Source organism: Neomonachus schauinslandi, chromosome 8 (assembly GCF_002201575.2).
Source record: "Neomonachus schauinslandi chromosome 8, ASM220157v2, whole genome shotgun sequence".
Classification (NCBI taxonomy): Eukaryota; Metazoa; Chordata; class Mammalia; order Carnivora; family Phocidae; genus Neomonachus; species Neomonachus schauinslandi.
In genome coordinates this window covers 81,497,509-81,520,443 of record NC_058410.1, presented here as the reverse complement: position 1 = coordinate 81,520,443, position 22,935 = coordinate 81,497,509, and the positions used below count along the sequence as shown (strand labels likewise).

The window sequence follows — 22,935 nt, the reverse complement described above, 5'->3', positions numbered from 1 at the left end:
TAATGTCCTCCATGCTATTCCTCATGTTCCACAAATAAGTGAAACCATATGATAATTGACTTTCTCTGCTTGCCTTATTTCACTTAGCATAATCTCCTCCAGTCCCATCCATGTTGATGTAAAAGTTGGGTATTCATCTTTTCTAATGGCTGAGTAATATTCCATTGTATATATGGACCACATCTTCTTTATCCATTCATCAGTTGAAGGGCATCTCGGCTCTTTCCACAGTTTGGCTATTGCGGACATTGCTGCTATGAACATTGGAGTGCATATGGCCCTTCTTTTCACTACATCTGTGTCTTTGGGGTAAATACCCAGTAGTGCAATTGCTGGGTCATAGGGTAGCTCTATTTTTAAATTTTTGAGGAATCTCCACACTGTTTTCCAAAGTGGCTGTACCAACTTGCCTTCCCACCAACAGTGTAAGAGGGTTCCCCCTTTCTCCACAACCTCTCCAACATTTGTTGTTTCTTTCCCTGGGTGGACATATTTTAAATACTACCACACACCCCTTAAAGACTAGCCCTCTTGTCATCTACTCAGCTGGACCATCCTTAGTTTACCTCTGAGTCTACAGAACCTGCTTTCCATGGTCATCTACACCTCCAGGCCCTCATCTCTCATCACTCTCCTTGTGGAGAATTCCCACTTTCACTTCACATACCTCCTTTCCCAGGATGTATATATAGAGAGAGGTCATGGTCTTTGTGAAGAGGGATCAGGATTTCTCGTTAACCCCAAGTTATTTTGATAAAACCGAAATCAACCCAGCTAAGACAAAGATTCTCATAACCAGTGTTTCCAACCAGTAAATTTTAGGCCTTATTTCCTCTCATGCTTTTTGGTCTCCCAAGAAGAAACAAAATGCAGAGATAGCCAACTAGCAGTAGGGAAGGTTCTCCTACACCAGCTAGGACCAAGACTACCAGCTGTCCAATGGACATAAGCAGAGAAACAAAAAGCAGGTGGGCCAGTGCAGAATGCCTGCCTGTTGTCCTACCCCTCTGAAGGTGGACTGCTTGTATTTTGTCCCCCTAGGCAGAAAGGATGAGCATCTGGAATCTTAGCTCTTTCTCCCTTGAAGGTCTCTCTGTTCAGTATCAATCAAGCTGACCAACCTTCCCTTGAATACAAAATTGCAGTGAGAGCCTGGAGTAATGAGTATTCCTCAAAAACAATTTCACCAAGAAAAATGAAATGAAATTTCCAGTGACAGCTTAGCCACTTTAGGAAGAAAAAGAACCTTATATAATTCATGCATATTGGTAAGAGGAAAGGAAAGGAATTCAGGGATGCTCAATCTAGGACAGCGAGTCCACTGAGTGGAAATAAATTACTCAAGACACCAAATATCTTTGATTCAGTCTTAATTTATATTAAAGTTATCTTGTTTGTTCATTTGTTTGTTTTGTTTTGTTTTAAGCAGGAAACATTGAGGGAAATGTTAGGAAGCTGTTTCTGGGAGCACATTTGAGAATGCAAACCACAAGATTTACGATAGGCTTTGTTTGGATAAAATAGAACTGAACATATATACATACTGGTTACCATAAAATATAAGTAAAGTTTTTATTTATTCTGTATTTTGTCATCACAACATTCTGTATTTTGTCATCAGCGTAACTCTGTGACTAAGATAAGGAAAGAGCTTCCATATAATCTTCAAAAATTTATCTTACTAGTTTTTAGGACTCCTACTTGTAACCTTTATGTTATAAATATTTGTTCTTTGAAACTGCACTTGTTAAAGTGTTTGCAGAGAGTTACAAACTCTGTTTGCCAAGGAAGGTTGATTTTATCCACCAACCTTGAGCAACTGGTCCAATGATTTTTTACCTTGCTCAGCAGTCAAACAAAAACACTACGAACAGTTTCTTAAAATTAGGAACATTGCCAAAAGCGTTCTTACCTGCAAAAAGTGTATTATACAAAATAACTCCAACAGGCCAACTTGAAAACACAGTGTAGAATTTTGATTTGTCACAACCTTGGCATGGAGACCTGCCTCTTTGAGTTTCTGACATTCCACCCGATAGATGGCAAACTCTGAAAAAGGAGCACATTTGGAGGATATTTGGAAGCTCAATCTCGAAAGAAAAAACTGTATGAATACCTCAGAAAACTGTGTATGATAGAAAACTGAAAAAAGATAATATAGGGAGTGAAATTGTGAAATATGTCACAATCCTATTTTTGTGGGTGACAGCGTAAAATTTACATCAATATTAAAACTGAAAACAAAAGAAATTTGTGGCTCATGGAGGTTCCTAACATCACCCTGGCATCCCCACTTCCAACCCCAAGCATTGTAGTTACAATGAAGTTCAAGTTTATGGGTGTTAGGAATATTCAATAAAACAACTAACCTAGTGTCTTCACAGATGGACAAAAGAAAAAGGGGTGGAGGACCACTGTTATGGCTTATACAAGCCTTAGGACTAACAGATATAGCATATGGTCTTTGATAAAAGCCTGACTTGAAAAAAAAAAACATATAAAGAACATTTGAGGTCAGTTGAAGCAATTGAATATAGTCAGTATATAAGGAAATAACTGTTCATTCATTAGGAGTGATAATGGTACCATGTGATATAGGATTACATGCTGAGGTATTTTGGACTGAAACTTCATATAGTCTACAAATTAAAATGGTTTAGTGAAAAAACACATAGATGAAGTATATGTAGCAAGATAACAACTGAGGATAGAAGTGTTGAATACACTTTTTTCTAATTTTCTTTATGTCTGAAAAATTTCAAAATAAAAGTTTTTTAAAGTACATGGATGTTATTCTTATCCCATTTTTTTAATTCTTAAAATAAGAAGGAAAGGCATGTTAAAGTTGGCTTAAGAAGATAGGACCTGTTAGGTTCAAAAGAGAACTAGCAAATCCAGCTGGAGTGCCCTTCTCCAGTTGTTAAGGCCCTCACCATTGAAACGAAACAAGTCTAGAAATCTTGAAGCACCCTTAGATTTCTTTGTTGGACAGTACTATGCCAACTGCGTTTGCCTCGTGAATGTCAGCCTAAAAGGCAAAGTGTAGTTACCCCAGCAGCCAACCAAGTCCACCAGGGGTCAAAAGTGTTGGACTCTCAACACGGATGGAGCTAGAGGGTATTAAGTTCAGTGAAATAAGTTGTTCAAAGACAAATACCATATGATTTTACTCATATGTGGAATTTAAGAAACAAAACAAATGAATAAAAGGGGTAAAAAAAGAGAGAGGCAAACCAAGAAACAGACTCTGAACTATAGAGAACAAACTGATGGTCACCAGAGGGGAGGTGGGTGAAATAGGGGATGGGGATGATCAAAGAGTACACTTATCATGATGAGCACCGAGTAATGTATAGAATTATTGAGGCATATATTGTACACCTGAAACTAATAGAACACTGTATGCTAACTACACTAGAATTAAAATTAAATAAATAAATAATAGGGAAAAAATCTATCTAAATAAATAAATAAGTGCTGTACTCTCTTTATTGGTATCAGTGGTTCTGTCTCCAAAACTAAATGTAACAATTGGTCAGAATAAGCCTCTGTGTCATGATGTAGCAATAATAACAATGAGTAACACTATCAATAGTAATAATAATGCCTAACATTTCTCAGGCACTCAGTGAAAGGCATGAAAGATCGGTTTGGACATTACAGATGATGCTCCAATATTATGATAGATAAGGCACACTGAGACACACTGAGCTATGTGGTCATTATGAATAGTCTTTCCTTAAGCCAGGTGTTCACCACAAAGTATTAAGTCTTTCTTGGCATCTCAAGGGGCAAACTCTCAAGGGTAAGCACTATTAGCTAACTGTATAGAGGTTACACGGGCAGCTGGGACAGCCCCCTTTCCTCCTTACACCCTTTTCTTCCCTAACTCCTGTATGTCTTGTCTTCATCCTTCTGCCTTCCAGAAGAACTTGCTCCACCCCAAGCTGGCAGAGGCCGCCTATATGCTCCCTAAGTCCAGCCCTTATTATGCAATCCTTTGAGCCACTCCACACAGTTCAGGACCAACATGTTCATAACATGTTCAGGAACAGAAGGGATTAACACAGGCTGAAGAAAGGAGTGGGGTGCCTTCAGTCCAGCCTCCCCATCCAAACACAAAATCCAATGAGTCTCTGATGGGGCGCCTGGGTGGCTCAGTCGTTAAGTGTCTGCCTTCAGCTCAGGTCATGATCCCAGGGTCCTGGATCGAGCCCCACATCGGGCTCCCTGCTCCACGGGAAGCCTGCTTCTCCCTCTCCCACACCCCCTGCTTGTGTTCCCTCTCTCACTGTGTCTCTCTGTCAAATAAATAAAATCTTAAAAAAAAAAAAAAAAATGAGTCCCTGAGGGCTGTGGCTTCTTGTAGACTCCTGGAGTCACTCAGTTGAGCTCCCAGGGTTATTATGAGGATCCAATGACCTAAAGTAAGCAGGTGGCAGCACCCTGCAAAGAAATAAGCATGGCTGTGTTAGTTGTGAAATAGCTCAATGCTGGGTTCGTTATGTCTTCCTTATTTAATACCTTCAACTCTACATTAAAACTTCAAAATCGTGTTTTTATAAAAAAAAAAAATTTCAACTGTTAAGAACTCAGCATGTACTGAGAGGGGGCTCATAAAAGATTCAGTTATTCAACAAATATTATGTAATAAACTTATGAAGCCTAAGACAGTCATCTTCAAGGAACTTACAAGTGAATGGAGAAAATAATGGATGCAGTGGCACCTGGGTGGCTCAGTCAGTTGAGCGACCAACTCTTCGTTTCAGGTCAGGCTGTAATCTCCGGGGCGTGAGATACAGCCCGGCCTCCGGCTCCTGCAGCGCGGAGTCCGCTAAGACTGTCTTCCCGGTGCCCGAGTGGCTCAGCCGGTTAAGCGGCTGCCTTCAGCTCGGGTGTCGGTCTCCGGGCGGTGGGACGGAGCCCCGCCTCCAGCTCCTCACGCAGCCGGGAGTCGGCTTCTCCCTCTGCCTCTGCCCCTCTCCTTGCTCGCACTCTCTCTGTTTTTCTCGCTCTAGAATAAATAAATAAAATCTTAAAAAAGACAAAAACCTCTCCTCCCTCTGCCCCTCCCCCCTGCGCACACATGCATGCTCTCTCTCCCTCAAGTAAATAAATAAATCTTAAAAAAAAAAAAAGAAGAATGAATGCAAAGCATACTTGCTCTAACATGTACGTGTAGGCAATGGCATCGGAGTGCAGAAAAGCAGATGACTTCTGACTGGCAAGAGGATGATATTTTAAGTTTAGGTTTCCTGAAATGCTACTTCATTCTATAGAGGATGAATGGGGTTTTCCTTTTTCTTCCTATCCAATACTGCCTCCTAGTGGTGCCAAGGCCCCTCTGCAGCGCCTCTCATCTCTCCCCACCCCCACAGGGGTACAGAAAGGGAAATGGAAACATGGCATCAAGGAATGGCTATGGAATCTGAGTTGATTTGTGAACACTACTTTTACGTTGAGCCATTTCAAATGAAGCCTTCATTTCCCTTATTTTTCCTTCCCAGGAAAACTGTGTCCTTCCATAAAAGTGTCATGTACTCTGGGTCCTAGAATTTTATCACATGGTGCCCTAGGAAAAGACAATGACCCCCAATGAAGGACATAAAAGGGAAAAGTAGAGACCTTCCACTGCCTTCATGGAAGGGCCTACTCCTGTTCCCAGGCTGCAGCTGAGAGCAGCCTCCTTGTAGACACTGCTAAGGGGAAGAGGAAGCTCACAGTTCCTGGAGTTTGAATCTAATTGAAACATGATCCCAAGAACGTTGAAATCTTGATACATGTCTCAAAAGCCCAAAAATACTGTCACGTCAAAAGTGGAGCTGTTTTCTGTTTTGCAAGCGGTGACAGCTTAGGTACTCTTTGGAAGCAGGCTAGACTTGTTCTGGGATGACCCCCATGATAGGCCTAGTGACTATTCAAGGAAAAGCTGAGGCTCTAGAATCATGTGAAAGATTGTCAATGCAGCAGACAGAATTATAGCTTTGAATACTTTCTGTTCATCCACAAAACAAAAATGTCAATTTTTGCTTTCTAAATATGGGTTGGGACATTGTGTGTCTAAAAATGGGTGCTTCTTTTTACGGCACTTGAGCGTTTTATTGGAGAGGTGCTAACAGGAGCCGAAAACTGGAATAGCCATCCTCACCAGAAACTTTGCAAGACTTGGCCTCCAGAATCGCTGCCTCAAGGCCTCACTGAGGTTCTGCGGTTCACAGTATAACCCAGGGAGAGCAGGAGTTTTGTTTCATGAATGTTCTCCCCAGGACGTAGAACCTTGTTGGGTTCATAATTGGCATTTCAATGTTATTCGAATGAATACATGAAGGCAAAATGTTCCCCATTTCCCCATGCAAACCCAGTTCTGCCCTGGGACACAGGGAACAGTAGGTTTGGGAACAGAAGACAGAACCCTGGGCAGAGCAGTGCCTGGCTGAGTTGATTTCTCATGCGTGGTATTGGTGAAGTAGTCAGACAAGAGGAGCAAAAGGGAAGAATATGGAAAATCATGCTCCTGGTCATACGTGAGGGGCTGATGTCTCACAAAAATGAACTCGGACACCTTGAGAAATAGCAGTGCTTCCATGTGAACAGGGGGGAGCTCAGAATTTTGGTTATTTGGATACTATTGTAAATGTGACCTCCACGGGCTCCCAAGCTGGTGTGACCTTCAGCATAAGTAGGCACAACACAGCATTGGCCACTTCAGGTCCCTGAGCAGCTCTTTTCTGGTCTATGATTCCCATATTTTAAAATTTGAGTGTGTAGAGATCAGGTTTCATTTCTGAAGGAAGATGCTGCAACTGTAAATTATAATTTCTGGCCCCAGATCATCTCCACCATCAGCTTTCCCTTTTCATCTGATTATTGAAGGTAGAAATCTAAGAATAATGTTGCTGGCCCTCTTTACAAATTCACCCACTCTTCTCTTACTTCTGCTGTCTTCATGGTGGTTATTCTCACACAAAACATGACTTGTAAGACTTTAGGTTATTGTTAATATCCTTACTAACACCTCCTGCCACCCTTTACTTACTCTCACCCAACAGGACAATTCACTTCCTTCAGTATTTTCAAATTTTGCTTAGTCTACTATAATATCCTCCTCATTAGCCATTCTGTCTCCACTCTGGTCCATCTTCAATGCTATGGCCTAAACCTTCTGAATTTCTCCAATCATATCTCCTCCTGCCCTCAGGAGAGCCTCCTCAAAAAAAAAAAAAAAAAATCAAGAAATGCGGCAGTGGATTTTTGGGTGCCACAATATCTTAAGTTTCAGATCCATACATAGCAGAATTTCTTTTTTCCTGCCACAAAAAACCTTGAGCAGAATATTCTGCATTTCTAGAATTAACTTGTTTTTCTCATACCAAGATGTTTTTCATCTTTCTGTTACTCTTGGAAAAAAAATCATACTCTTTTAAGTATGCTTACCTCCTTCTCACCCTTAATTGAACACACTAGGTGCATGCAGTATCAAATCTATAATTCTATATGTTTTTAATACTGTATGTTTAATCCATGAGAAACTCTTCAGAGTATTAACTCCTTAAACTGAAGCTATTGATTGGCAAGGCGTGAGCCCTAAAACAAATAAGGTCAATTATGATAACTTTCAGTTGATGCATCCTGGACTAGTCAGAGTCCTTTCTTGAAATTTTTTAATATGGGACCAGAAATACAGCCCCCCTTTTTTTTTCAGGTGTGTTTCTCAAAATTTGTACGTTGAAGCCCTAACCCTCAACGTGACTATTTGAAGATAGGGTCTTTGTGGAGGTAACTAAAATTAAACGAGATCATAAGAGCTGGGCCCTGACCCAATGGGACTGATGTCCTTACAAGAGGAAGGCCACCAGAGCTCACTCGCTTTCTCTCTCCACGCCACACAGAGGAAAGGCCCTGTGAGGAAGCCGTGAGAAGGGGACCATCTACGAGCCAGGAAGAGAGCTCTCACCAGGAACTGACGTGTCCAGCACATTGACCTGGGACTCCTAGCCTCGAGAATTGTGAGAAAATAAATGCCTGTTGTTTAAGCCACCCAGTCTGTGGTATTTTGCTGCGGCAGCCTGAGCAGACCAACACAGGTGGTGAAGCTGCAAAGACGCATTGACAGAGGACACATTTCTGCCATGATGAAGACGAGAATGAGAATGAGCTGAGACAAGAGACAGAGTCCTACAAGCACTCCTGTGCTCCAGTTATTTATACATAGAACAAAGATTAGAACATTAGCAGAAGCATTTTTCTTTATTCTTTTATGTGCTTACTGAACATGAATTGCTTTTATACTAAAACATGTTTTCTGAAATGGTAATATATTGTACTTATTACAATATATTGTATATATGTATTCTATACATATCCATCTTTTTTCTTTCTCAGCATGCTTAATAATCATCTATAATAAAAAAAATTCTACCAGTAAAAAGCTTGATTTGGAAAACAATGATCACAAATGTATTATTGAAGTTGGGCTGTGGCCACTTTGAGAAATGAAGCTAGGGTATCTTTTAAGACTTGAGAAATAAACTGACATTAAAATTGCTTCTTGAGAAATGTATCACTTTGTTTCATTTTGTTTGTTTTCACATCTCTCAATCCTTTGAAGGGATTCTGTTAGTTGTTCTTTGTAGACATCTTTATTGATAAATACAGACAGAGGTAAACCAAAAAGAGACTCCTAGCTTCTCATCTGTGACAGGAATTTCTGGTCTATTTTTTCTTAGTATGTTCCAACTAAAGTGGAAAGAACCTTTTTAAAAAATCATTCTGGGGGTGCCTGGGTGACACAGTCAGTTAAGCATCTGACTCAGTTTCTGCTCAGGTCATGATCTCAGGGCTCATGAGATCGAGCCCTGCGTCAGGCTCCATGCCCAGCTGTTGTCCAATGTTGTCCTGAGTATTTTTCTTTCTTCTTTCCTCATCTAGGAAGTAACATGATACATAGCAGATAAAGAATCCGTTTTGGAATAAGACAGATCTAGATTTAAAGTCTAGTTCACATGCAATTGCTATGTGTTTGTTCTGTCGCTAACTGTACTTCCTCAGTTTCTAATTCTTGCTAATAATAGTAACAACAACTGGCTGGGTTGAATGCCCACATGTTGGTTTATCTTGAAACTTCTTGTTACATCCGTACTATGGCTATCAGATTGTGTTGTGTAATATTATGAAAACAGAAAAGATCAATCTAGGGACTGTATGTAGGGACACGGCCATTTGTTGTGTTAGTCACTGGGGAAGAGATCACAATGGCTGCTTTCTCCAGCTTCCTATGTTCCAACAACACTGGTCTTCTTTTTGTAATTCAACCATGCAAAGTCATTTCCTTTTCCCCGGATTGCTTTTCTCCTGACATTTATCACAGCTGGCTCCTTTTTTTCTGGTCTCGGTTCAACTGAGGCCTTTTCTAGCTTCCACTCCATCATTTCTCCTAAGAGATCACACTGTTGATTCCTTTATGGCAGTTTCCACTACAGACCATTATCATGCTTACGAATGTATTTAGTTGTCTATCTCCATTGCTAAAACAAAGTAGGCTTTCAATAAGCAATGGTTGGATGGTTGGATAGATGGATGGAGAGATGGATGGCTGATAGATGGATGGATGGATGAGGAAGGATGGGGTCTGATAAAGATCCTCCTCTATTCGTACTCCGACCACTCTTGATTACCTCTATGACGAACACCTGCTCATTGCCTCCAACATTTCCCAACTGGGTTGTTGCAGTGGGCTTCTTAATGGGTCTGCCTGCTTCTACCCTGGGTCCCCTATGGCCTACTTCAACACCGCAGTCAAGCTAATACCCTTAAAAACATGTAAGTCAGTCTTCTGTAAAAACAAAACAAACAAACAAAAACCTGCAATGACTTCCCATATCCCTCAGAGTAAAAGCCAAAGTCCTTACAACAGCCTCAAATCCCCACTTAGTGCGGCCCCTCCTTACCTCTCTGACTTCTCTTTACGCTTCAGTGAGAACTGCTATTACCTTCCTGTTCCCTGAACATGCCAGGCACTTCTAAGGCATTTGCTTAGACTGTTCCCTCTTCCTATAATGCTTTTCCCCCATATATCTGAGTGACTAACTCCCTCACCTTCTAGTCTTTATTTAAATATGACCTTCCCATTGAAGTCTATCCTCACACCTTATTTACTACCAGGACCAATCACCCCACCCGCATGCCGGCTCTCCCTGTTGGTCTTTTTTGTCCATAGAACTTACTGCCTTCTAATATATTGTGCAATTTATTTTATATTGTATTAACCATCTTCCCCGCCATCTCTCACTCTGATGCAAACTCTGTTTACCCACGAGTCCCAGGCACATACAACAGTGTCTGGCACGTGGTAGGCACTCAATATCTGTTAACCTGAATTATTGGTCTTGATGTGTAAATAGAAGAATCCTGGGTAGTGGATTACAAGATGTTTCTCTCCACCTGAATGCATCCAGGACCTGAGGAGGGAGTTCAAGCTAGAACCCTGTGGAATTGCCAGCTTTGGGGAACTTGTGCAAAACTATCTCAAACAGCAGGAAGGGATCTCGGCAAACCCTGAACCAAGCTGCTTAAAACAGCATCATAATTCTTGTTTTTATCGTTCTTGTATTCTCCATATCCATTTGCCTTTGCGTTCCCTACGGAAATCTTTTTGAAACACTCCTGTCTGCCGTAAGAGACCAGTAATGGCCACCATTTATTAATCATCTAAGTACTGTTTAGGGTAAATGGTAGAGTTGTGGTTCCATTAGATGATACATAAGTGGGAAAGTCAGGAAACCCTGCTTTGGTTGGTTCCCGGCTGAGAAACCTACCAGAACTAATTTAAGCAAAATGGGGAAGTTATTTGCCGATGGAATGCAACCAAGCCTAAGAACAGGCATGGATATGGTTGTGGGCATCAGAAATTAGAGCTAGGAACCGAAATGCTTCCAGGTCGTCTCCTTCGGTGTTGACTTTATTTAAAAAAAAAAAAACCCAGACTGGAAGCGGCGACCCCGCTAATCCGAACCGGCGCGGGAGCGGGAGTCCGGGTGGGAGCCGGGCTGGGCGCCGCAGGCCAAGGACCACAAGCACCTGCTGCAGGAGCGGCCGCGCGCCTACAACCTGGACGCCTGCCAGGGCGACTTCGCCAGCAGCCTGCCGCCGCCCCACATTCACCCGGTCACGGGGACACCCACCCACCACGCCAGGGTCTACAACATCCACAGTCGAAATACCACCAGGTATCCTGCCAATTTCATTGTTGTCGTTGGAGGCTGCCCGGTCTGCAGAGTCGGGTTTCGGAGGACATCTTCACCTCCCTGGGCATCTTCTTGACCATCATCTTGTTCCCATTTGGGTTCATCTGCTGTTTTTCCTTGAGGAAGTGAAGATGTCCCGACAGTGGAGCAAACTTTACTTAAAGGGAACAACACACCTGGCTTTCCTACCTCCCGCTACACAAGCAGGGTGGGGAGTGGGAGAGGGAGAAGCAGGCTTTCCGCTGAGAAGGGAGCCCGGCGCGGGGCTTGATCCCAGGACCCCAGGATCACGACCCCAGCGGAAGGCAGACGCCCAAAGACTGAGCCACCCAGGCGCCTCCATCCCGCTTTTTCTAATGTAAATGTCGTGTACAATAGCCTTATCTGATTAAGCTTCCAGGCCTGTTGTGTAAAGTGAGGTGGGATAGCTTTGGCCTGTGTGAGCTGAGGTTTCCTGGGCACAGGGGTCGCAGAGCGTGGGAGAGGCCGCAGCGCTGCTCCTAGGGTTAATGACAACCCAGTAAAGCACTGCTTTTATTTTTTGCAGTCTTCAATTTGAGAAAGGTGAGAAAGTTTATTTTTTTAATTTAATTTTATTATGTTATGTTAGTCACCATACAATACATCATTGGTTTTTGATGTAGTGTTCCATGATTCATTGTTTGCTATAACACCCAGTGCTCCATGCAGAATGTGCCCTCCTTAATACCCATCACCGGGCTAACCCATCCCCCCACCCCCCTCCACTTTAAAACCCTGTTTGTTTCTCAGAGTCCATAGTCTCTCATGGTTCATCTCTCCCTCCAATTCCCCCCCCCCCCCATTTTTCTCTTCCTTCTCCTAATGTCCTCCATGCTATTCCTTATGTTCCACAAATAAGTGAAACCATATGATAATTGACTTTCTCTGCTTGCCTTATTTCACTTAGCATAATCTCCTCCAGTCCCATCCATGTTGATGTGAAAGTTGGGTATTCATCCTTTCTGATGGCTGAGTAATATTCCATTGTATATATGGACCACATCTTCTTTATCCATTCATCTGTTGAAGGGCATCTCGGCTCTTTCCACAGTTTGGCTATTGCGGACATTGCTGCTATGAACATTGGAGTGCATATGGCCCTTCTTTTCACTACATCTGTGTCTTTGGGGTAAATACCCAGTAGTGCAATTGCTGGGTCATAGGGTAGCTCTATTTTTAAATTTTTGAGGAACCTCCACACTGTTTACAGTGGCACCCAGGTGGCTCAGTGGGTTAAGCGTCTGCCTTCAGCTCAGGTCATGATCCCAGGGTCCTGGGATTGAGCCCCCGTTGGGCTCTCTGCTCATCATGGAGTCTGCTTCTCCCTCTCCCCGTTTGCGCTCTCTCTCTCTCAAATAAATAAAATCTTAAAAAATAAGTAAGATTCACACCACTGTAAGAAAAAAAAGCCTGGGGGAAAGACTGTTAGTTGCCAACTCAATACTCAGTCTCCCCTTATTATATAGAATGCCAGTTGTACTTGGCAATCTGCCCAGCTAAGACATTTCCTGGCCACTCTGAACCCAGGCATGATCATGCGACAAAGTTCTGGCCAAAGACATCTAAGCTGACGTCTGTTTGGAGCTTCTAAGGCTCTTTAAAAAGAGCTCACTTATTTAGTGTGTGCTCTTTCGCCAACCCTTCTTCCTGCAGGGTAACAAAGAAAATAGGCTGGAGCTGCAGCAGCCGTCTCAAGAATGAAAACCACACACTAAGGAGAGGTGAAAGAAGCACCTAGGACGTGGATCAAATTGAGCCTGTCCTACCAGCCCTGATCAGCTCATAGTCCTGCTTTGTGTCAAGTTGATAGGGATAGATGAAAAGATAACAGTTCCTTTTCCCAGAAAGCTAACCATAGAAGCAGCTAACTTTTATTGCACACTTGGTATGTATCAGAAACCATCCTTAGCGCTTTACATGCATTAGAAAAAAAACATGTACATTAAGTATTATTCCATTCACACAAAGGAGGATACATGTTTAGCAAGGTTAGCTACCCATGGTAATCCAAGGCTTGAAGCTGGGTCTTCTATCATTAGTATGATTACAATTAGCATTAATTACAATGCTATACTGGTTCCCAGTCTTTATGGTATTTATATTAACGGGATAACACCATCACAGATCCTTCTATTTATTAATGGATACTAATCTCAAAGAGATCATACTGCATGATAAAGATAAAAATGGAGATTAGAATTAAGGTGGTTTTGTTTCCCGATGGCCACATTTTCAAATACTTCTTAAGGACTCTGTTCTATGGACTTTTGGTTAGTCTTTGAAATCTACCAATAATTGTAACAGCTCTTTCACTAAATGCTGAAGTATAGCAGACATTTTCACAGGACTCTGTCCAGCAACCCTTACTCTGGTATCTTCCCCTTTGTCCTTCCCCATCTCCACCCCTGGTTACAATGCACTTTTTAAGTGAAGGGCAAATACTTAAATTCAGCTTTTATTTTTAAAATTTTTCAAGTATCTTAAGCATTCAACCCACTTTTACTTTATCCAATCTTCCCATGTTAACATAGCCCAAACAGAACATTTTCTCATGGAAAAATGTTTTATAAAAAATATTACCAGTGGTTGCTTTTTAGCTCCAAATCACCAAATTTGACCAAATTCCAGCCCAACCTAAGAACTTTCTCAGCATTTACGTCTGATATTTATTCCACTCCCTTCCAAAGCAGTGTTCTCTATTAGTAATAAGATTCTGTCAGAAGTCAGGCAGACAGATGAATGGATAAAGAAGATCTGGTATATATATATATATATATATATATATACAATGAAATATTATGCAGCCATCAAAAGGAATGAAATCTTGCCATTTGCAATGACGTGGATGGAACTGGAGGGTATTATGCTGAGCGAAGTAAGTCAATCAGAGAAAGACATGTATCATATGACCTCACTGATATGAGGAATTCTTAATCTCAGGAAACAAACTGAGGGTTGCTGGAGTGGTAGGGGTGGGAGGGATGGGGTGGCTGGGTGATAGACATTGGGGAGGGTATGTGCTATGGTGAGTGCTGTGAATTGTGTAAGACTGATCAATCACAGACCTGTACCCCTGAAACAAATAATACATTATATGTTAAAAAAAAAAAAGGATAGTAGGAAGGGAAAAATGAAGAGGGGGAAATCGGAGGGGTAGACGAACCTGAGAGACTATGGACTCTGAGAAACAAACTGAGGGTTCTAGAGTGGAAAGAGGTGGAGGGCTGGGTTAGCCTGGTGATGGGTATTCAAGAGGGCACGTACAGAATGGAGCACTGGGTGTTATACGCAAACAATGAATCATGTAACACTACATCAAAAACTATTGATGTAATGTATGGTAATTAACATAATAAAAAATGTAAAAAAAAAAAAAAAAGTCATGCAGATTCCTGCATTTAGTGGCAGGTTACATAACGTGGCTACCAGATCCTTCCCAGTCTTTGAGATTCAAGGCTGAGACATCTTTTATCAGGTACCATTTGAGATGGATTTATATTTTAAGCCTCAATGTTTCAACATGAAGATTTAGATTGCCTATTTCACATTTGACTCAATTTTTCCAAATATACTTTTCTCAATTTTATCCAGAAATTGAAGTTTATTTATTTTTTTTTAGAGAGGGGCAGGGTGCGGAGAGGGAGAGAGAATCTTAAGCAGGCTCCACACCCAGTGAAGAACCCAATACAGGGCTTGATCTTACAACCCCGAGATCATGACCTGAGCCGAAATCGAGAGTTGGACACATAGCCAACGCAGCTACCCAGGCACGCCCAGAAATTGTTTATAAACCTTTACTTATCGATTTCCCCTAGATCCAATGTACCTAGAGTCTAAACTTCATAGTGTTACAAATGTACACCTAGCAGAAGAGACAACAAAGCTTGATTCCTTAAGTTCCCCCAAAAGATAACTTTTAGAAATGAACGAAGTATTTTAAGGGAAGTTACCCTTTATGTTATAAAGTAACAGAAGCCCATTGTTAGGGTGAAAGAACAAGTCCTGAATTAGTTTATAGCTTCTCTACTAAAGCCTAATTCTAAGCTGTGGAACACATCCACTATTTAAACATACACTAACATAGCTGAGAGAAAGAAAAAAGACATTTGAACCCCAGGAGCCAAAAATGACCTGCTTCCACTAACCCCAGGTTCTAGCATATCCCTGGATATAATACAGCAGGGATGGGAGGGATTCAAAGAAATATGCTTTCGAGTGTCACATTCATTTAAGGCTGAAGACCATCCACTGTGTAAGTCTGAGCTGCTCTATTAATTTATAAAAATAAAATTTCATTAACTATCACAATGGTATTTTATACAACCCTAATGACAAAAGAACCATTTTTTTTTTTTGCTCCGTAAGATTTACAAGGCTGATCAAAAATTGAAATTATTGGTATAAAGTGATAAAATAAGACAAAGCATGGTAAAGTCTGCTTTATTGGTGGCAGTTAGTATAAGTCAATAAATATTGATCCCCAAAGAAGAACTCATTTATTTATCAGTTACTGGTCCATAGAGAGCTGAATGAAACTGAACCAACTGCCTGCTGAGATGATAAACTGAAGTCAATCCTGCTTCTTGGGAAATGAAGCCATAGCTAGCTGATATATGGCATATGCTGTTCCTGAAAAATAAAAAGAAACAAAAAAAGAACTTCTAAGAAATTCTGAGATTTATATGCATAAACCTAATATTCCAGCTAAAAGGTTGTAAAAAGAAAGAGGCAAGTCTGGCATTATTGCTACTTTTATGGGAACATATAAAAAAGTATTTTGATAGGTGCTGGCAAAATTTAAAATAAATATATGTTAAACACATTTAATCTAGTTTTAGTATCAGTTAACTTCTATAGAAAGTGTTAGATACAGTACAATGTATGTCAACTTGAATAACATGTAAAAAAATTTTTAAGTAAGATTAAGAACATATATAAAGGCTATTTCCATACTAACCTAAGATTGCCTGAGAAATGCTAAGAATGATTCAAATACCAAAAAAGAGGTCAAGATATGCAAGCACTCCCTAAAGTATATTATCAATGTAAAACCAAGGAAGAGTGATACACTTAAATTATCAAGTTTAAGGTAATAGCTAATAAGTAAAAAATTATTAAAATGACCTACCAGAACTTATGATGTACTGTATCATGTACCGGCTAACTCAACATAATAGAAAAAATAAAATAAAAATAAAAAAATAAAACTAACTACCAGAATACCTATGAAATAGTCACACTGATCAAAAAGAATTTAGGACTTTATCTTAAGAGAGCCCAAATGCCACTATCTAGTTGTTGTCTTCATCCAAAAATGCCCCTTCACTGTATTTAATCCAAGCCAAAGAAGGCACCTTGGCATGAGCAGAAGACTTTGTAATTAGGGTTCAAATTGCAGCTTTTCCACACAGAGGCAATATTATCTTGAGTAATTAACACAATTTCTTCAACTTTAAAATAAGGACACATTACAGACTTAATACAAGGGGTCCAAAAATCCCTTTATGTGGCATTCTTATCAATAGGACAAGCACACAGTAATCACTCAAATATTGTTTCCCTTCCTCCCCCAGAAAGCAATCATTCAAATTCTTCACTCTGCTCCAACCATACCAATTTGTGATATTCCACTGCTAATACTGAACAATGGACCTGCCCAATCCACAGAAAAAAATTTCAAAGCACTTTGGGTACTGTAATAAGTGTTGTTCTATACAGGTTGTTTCTGTCCTAAACACGGATGTTGAGTGTAGTTGTAAAATATTTTTTTATTATGTATCAAAGTAAAAATGTTCAAAAAACCCTGTTAAAATAGATGGGGCAGAGTAGATGGCCTGCACACTCTGAAAGCTACCTCTATCATAAATACTCATCAAACATTATTGGTTTATTTTTTTTTTTAGACATTAAAATGCTCTTATATAATATGTATCAATTATCCTGTTGAATCCTTACATGCAAAGCATTAAGATCTCAGATTCTGGAGACAGACTTCCTATGTTAAAATACTGGCATAGTAAAAGCAATGAAGTTGTTAGTTATCCTTACTGTTACTCATCTATAAGTCAAGCACTCCAAATATCTTACCACCAACTGTAAGCATCATAGTGGCTCTATACAGGAGGGCATCAGCTACTCCACCCTTTAGATGCACTGGAATTCCATTATCCTCCTAGATCAAAAAACAATAATAATTAATACATCTGTGATTTGTTTTCAACTAAGTTCAAAAGACTAATCCATTTATATAAAATTAAGTGCCTCCTTAAACCCCTGGAATTAAAATATTGTAAACATCAAAATTAAAAGACTACAATTTTCCTGATTCTGTCTCTACTTCCACTAAATTAAAATAAGAACTCCTAAAAGTCAATATTCTTTCTCTTAAAATTTAGTGAGATCCAATAAAGTTGTTCTTTCCAAGGAATATATAAATGTTAAAGTTGTGAAAATATACTGATTAAGTTCATCAACTGAATTATTATAAAGATCAGTACTCATCACACTTTAGATTTAATCGTAAGATTTATTTTTTCCTTAAAAAAAGGGGGGGGAAGGGGTTTGTTTATAACCTTAAATTATATCCTTAACCCCTAGTCCAGCACCTGACATACAGTATTTAATACATCTGTTAAATATAAGTATTTTATTTTTACGTAGCATACAAATGGCCCCTGACTTAACAATGGTTCAACTTATGATTTCTCAACTTTACAATGGTGTGAAAGTAATACACATTCAGTAGAAACTGTACTTTAAATTCTGAATTTTTACCTTTTCCCAGGCTAGTGATATGCAGTACGATACTCTCTGATGATGCAGGGCAGTGGCAGCCAGCAACAACTCCCAATCAGCCACACAATCATGAAGTTAAACAACCAATAAACTTACAACTATTCTGTATCCATAAAACCATTCTCTTTTTCACTTTCAGTACAGTATTCAAGAAATTACATAAGATATTCAACACTTTATTATAAAATAGGCTTTGTGTTAGATGACTTTGCCCATCTGTAAGCTAATGTATGTGTTCTGAGCTTGTTTAAGGTAGGCTAAGCTATATTTAGTAGGTTAACTATATTAAATGAATCTTCAATTTAAAATGTTTTCAACTTATGATGGGTTATTGTATATGACATAATGACATAACCCCATCATAAGTCAAGGAAGATCCGTATGACCTATAGGATGTAGAATACAAGGCTTTTTAATCACTTAAAATTTTATTTGGGAAAAACCAGAGATCACCCAGGAAAACAAACCAAAAAAATCACTAATAATTTAACTACTTATAAAGGTTAACGACTCTATCCCGTCATCTTTCCTCATGTGAAAACCACCACAACATATCCATAATATATATATGGTACATATCCATATCCATAAATATATTTATATATATCCATAAATATATTTTTTAAAGATTTATCTCTCTCTCTCTCTCACTCACACACACACACACCCACACACCCACACACCCATGGGAAGAGGGAGAGAATCCAAAGCTGACTCCCTGCTCAGCGTAGAGCCCGAGTGATCTCTGGACTCTGAGATCATGAACTGAGCCAAAACCAAGAGTCAGACGCTCAACTGACTGGGCCACCCAGGCGCCCCAATATATGCAAATATTTTTAATGCCTACATTACCTTACCTTCTAATTTACACACACACTTTTTAATATACAAAATGAGATTATGCTGTAAGGGTCTGCCATATACTATTTTTCACTTAATGCTATTTTTCTAAATATTTTATTCATTTCTTTATTTGAATTTATTTGGGAGGGAGGGAGAGAGGGAGGGAGGGAGGGCGAGCAGGGGGAGGAGCAGAGGGAGAAGCCAACTCCCCTCTGAGCAGGGAGCCCTTCCCAGGACCCTGAGATCATGACCAGAGCCGAAAGCAGACACTTAACCGACTGAGCCACCCAGATGTCCCTACTTACTGCTATCTTAAAAGCCATTCTGTTAGTCCCTTTAAGCCCACCTTATTCCTTTTAATGACCACATAGCATTCCATTGTGCAAAAATATCATAATTGAATTAGCTAGTCTCCTATTAATGGGTATTTAGGTTGTTAGGGTTTTTTTGGTATTAAAATCCTATAATGAATAACCTCTTTCCTTTTTTTAAATATTGTTATGCTACTATTTCTGCAGAAAATATTTTTTAAAAAGATTTATTTATTTTAGAAAGGGAGAGAGTGTGCTCCCTCTATAAAATTTTTGTCAATCATACGTCAATAAAACTGGAAAAAATATATCTTCTTCTAATGTTTTGCAGGAGAAGCATTTATATCTGCAATTTATCTTTGTTAAGGTTTTATTTGAGAGAGAGAGAGAGCGCGCGCGTGCACGCGCACAAGTGGCAGGGGGAATGGGGGATGGACAGGGAGAGGGAGAAACAGGCTCCCTACTGAGCAGGGAGCCCAACACGGGGCTCGATCCCAGAACCCTGGGATCATAACCGGCTGAAGGCAGATGCCTAACCAACTGAGCCACCCAGGCACCCCTGCAATTTACCTTTTAATATATAATACAGAAGGGATCAAACTTTACTTTCTTTAAAATAGCCAATTTTTCCAACTTATTGTATCCTTTCCTCTCTGATATGAAATAGCACCTTTAACATATATTAAATTTCTACATATATATTTGTTCTGTTTCTGCGTCCTTTCTATGGTCTGTTTGTCTATTCTCGTGCAACTCCCCCAAAGAGTGCCAACCTAATGTAACTTCTCCAAAGTGTCTTTGACCAATACCCTTTCCCTCTCATTTCTTCTGCTTCCCCAAGGGCCTCTTGTATATAACAAATGCCCAATTAGCTATCAACAGTTTCTTATTATTCGTTTGCTAATATAGCAGGATCAGTAACAATCAAACATCGCCAAATTTACTTCCTATCTCCACCTTTTGGTAATTTTACTATTACAAGTAATAACTGTCTATAAAATATTCCAGTACCTGAAATAGCTTTTGTTTCTCTGGAACTTTATTTTCAAACTGCCTGCGTGAAGCAGTACTTATGGTCCTCTGGGCAATGTGACGAAGAGCCTGAAATGAAAAATCCATAGATGTTAGGCAGATTTAGGTCTTAAAGAAACCTTCAAAACCAACTATTTTCAATCTTTAATATTACAGAAGAGGGAAATTGACAGTTAAAACATATCCTATTTGTCAGTAAGAATCCTAAACCAGCAGTCAGGTTTTCCAATTGGTTGTCCATCCACTACTCTTTATATTAAAATTCTGCAGTCTCCAAAAACCACATTCAAGTAGCAATTCTGAGCAAAAGAAAAAAAAAAATCATCTTTACCTGACTGAACTAGTAGTAGCATCATATAATCCTTAAGTAAAACATTGACATACAGATATTACAAAAATAGTGATTACAAAATAACACTAAGTTCAAGTATTTTCATTTAATACCCTACCATATTATTAAAAATCTATTACTTGATACCAAAATAAAATGGCACGATTCCTACTTAATTAAAATGCTTTCCTCATTACATTTTTCCTAAAAAAATCTTTAATAGGGTATAATTTTTTTAAAAAAGAAACTTGCATTATATATCCAATTGAATTAAATAATGAAACAAATATGCACTGTATATTCCAAAATAAATGATACACTGAGAGGCTAAGTAAAACCTTACTGAATAATTACAAGAGAACGGTCACGATTACATTTTCCTTCACTTTTTCGAAGTTTTGGGAAAATATTTCACATGCTCAAAGCAGGTGGAGGGGTGAAGGACACTGACACTGAAGAACCGCCTGATGGAAGCAACACCACACTTCTGCCATGACTGCTCCCAAAATCCCAACCAAAAGTGAATGACTTGCTTTTTAAACCGCATTCTGATGGTCACAAAGCTCAGAAACGTTGAAACTTAAAGCCTTTCAAAATACCACTGGAACATCTTTCTGTCTGAAGCTTCCGGGTATCAGAAACTTCCCAGTTGGACCTTAGTTTTACTCATATCGGAGCTACCGACTTTATGAATGACCTATAGGTTTAGGGATGGCCACTAAGAACCCAAGGCTGCCTAACTCACCTCTGGTCACCCTCCCAGCCTCTCCACTCCCTTCATCTACCCAACACAGGAGGCGAGAGGAACAGATGGAAGGGAAGTAATGGCAGGCGAAAAGGACACGGACCAAGGTGACTTCGGAAGTCGCCTTTTCACCCTTCTTCCCTCCCAGGAGAGGTTTCTCAGTCAAGGCCCCTTAGCCTCCATTCCCAACCTTCCCGCCCCACATTAAGAATACAAGCCGAGAAGCTCCTCACCAGCAGATTCCGCATCTTGGCTCAGTTACTACCCACCAACCGCGACAACCGACCACCAAGAACGAAAGTCCCCACACCGGAACCGGAACTACCTTCTGGCCTTGCGCAAGCGTCAGGCAACATAAATATTTCCGGGCGGAGGAGGGGCTTGAGCTTCTCTGACCATAGAGAGCGAAAGAAAGGCGAGAGCGGCAGTATGGCTGTGGCCGCTCTAGCCGACTGGCCGTTTCTGTCTCTTCAGCTCGTTCCCAACCTGGCCGATGCCTTTCAGGCGGCTGGTCGCTGGAGCTAAGGCTGGAAGAAGCAAAGGACTTTTGAGACCAGAGAAGCGAAGAGTAACGTGTCATGTACTTTTTAACTAGCTTACATAAAATTAATGTGAGACCACGCTATCGTAGAAAATTAGTGTATTTGGAACGAGAAGGCGTTTTTTAAAACTTAGCAAACTTTGAGCCGTTGTATAGACGTTGAAAGAACACTGGGTTGGCCTGTTGTGAAGCTGCATGAAATACAAAACAAAAAGGATAACTCCTCTTACACGGATACAATCCGTTTATTCCGCTGAAGAAACTTTGTGAGGGCGTTACTGTTCCTTGTGCTGAGACTATGGTGCAAGGAGCTGCGTCGGGATACCAGTTTTTACCTTCTTGTACCTTTGGACGCTGCAGGACTCCCCACGCAATAAACTACCAGTGTCCCGAAATTGTGGAAGCTGTTCGCTCGTTTCTCCGTGTCTGGGAAAATGCTGAAAAGAGGGGGGGAAATTTAATTGTGGGGCAAGAAATGGGACAGCAAATCTGGGCTCTTAATTCTTACTGTCTCAGGTCGAGCGGGGCACTTTCCTTGATTGGAGTGGGTAGGCAGAGCAATTATTGTAGATAGGCTGTGTATCTCGTATCAGTTTTGCCTAAATAATGTCACATTACAAATATCTTTATTCTCTGTGCCCACCAAGTGTGTATAAATATAAACATATTTGCCCTGTACTAAAATCTTTCCACCTTTTTACAAACTCTTCTGGTTATTCCATTGTGATTTCAAATAGTGGATGATATATGGGTTCAGCATAGGTGAAATGTGTGGATAAAAATTAGTAATATCAAAAAAAAAAAAAAAAAAAAAATTAGTAATATCAAAATTATTCCTTCTCATCTTTTGGGTTAGATCCACCAAGTTATCTGTCCCCAGTTCAGATTCTCTTCCTCACCAAGGTTTTTAAATAGCCAATTCATCTCTCTCTTCCCTAGATAAGGACTGAAAGGATCTGGCTTAATCTCCCCTCTGTATTATGCACTGTGATCAAATCCTTGAGGACAGTTACCAAGTGCTAATAGCTGGAGCATACAAATTTTTAAAAAGTAGATTTCTAGAATTTGAACTT

At 40.1% G+C, this 22,935-nt stretch overlaps 1 protein-coding gene and 1 pseudogene across 1 annotated transcript; one reads left to right on the top strand and one right to left on the bottom strand.

The window, feature by feature from the left end:
- LOC110583586 overlaps window positions 1-11,405 on the top strand; it is a 30,471-nt pseudogene extending 19,066 nt beyond the window's left edge.
- Window positions 11,406-15,687: 4,282 nt separating this feature from the next.
- LOC110583520 (cytochrome c oxidase subunit 7A2, mitochondrial) lies at window positions 15,688-21,641 on the bottom strand. Its single transcript, XM_021693571.2, has 4 exons — window positions 21,555-21,641; window positions 20,225-20,314; window positions 17,352-17,436; window positions 15,688-15,893 (listed from the first exon to the last, which is right to left on the bottom strand). The coding sequence occupies exons 1-4, from the start codon at window positions 21,567-21,569 to the stop codon at window positions 15,835-15,837; spliced, it is 249 nt and encodes an 82-aa protein (XP_021549246.1). The 5' UTR covers window positions 21,570-21,641; the 3' UTR covers window positions 15,688-15,834.
- Window positions 21,642-22,935: the final 1,294 nt, after the last annotated feature.

Bases quoted from the DNA above. Each gene is read 5' to 3' on its own strand.
- LOC110583520 (XM_021693571.2), bottom strand. The intron at 17,437-20,224 runs GTACTGGAATAT...TTTTTGATCTAG, and splicing joins AGAAACAAAAGCTATTTCAG to GAGGATAATGGAATTCCAGT. The intron at 15,894-17,351 runs GTAAGATATTTG...TTTATTTTTCAG, and splicing joins TATGATGCTTACAGTTGGTG to GAACAGCATATGCCATATAT.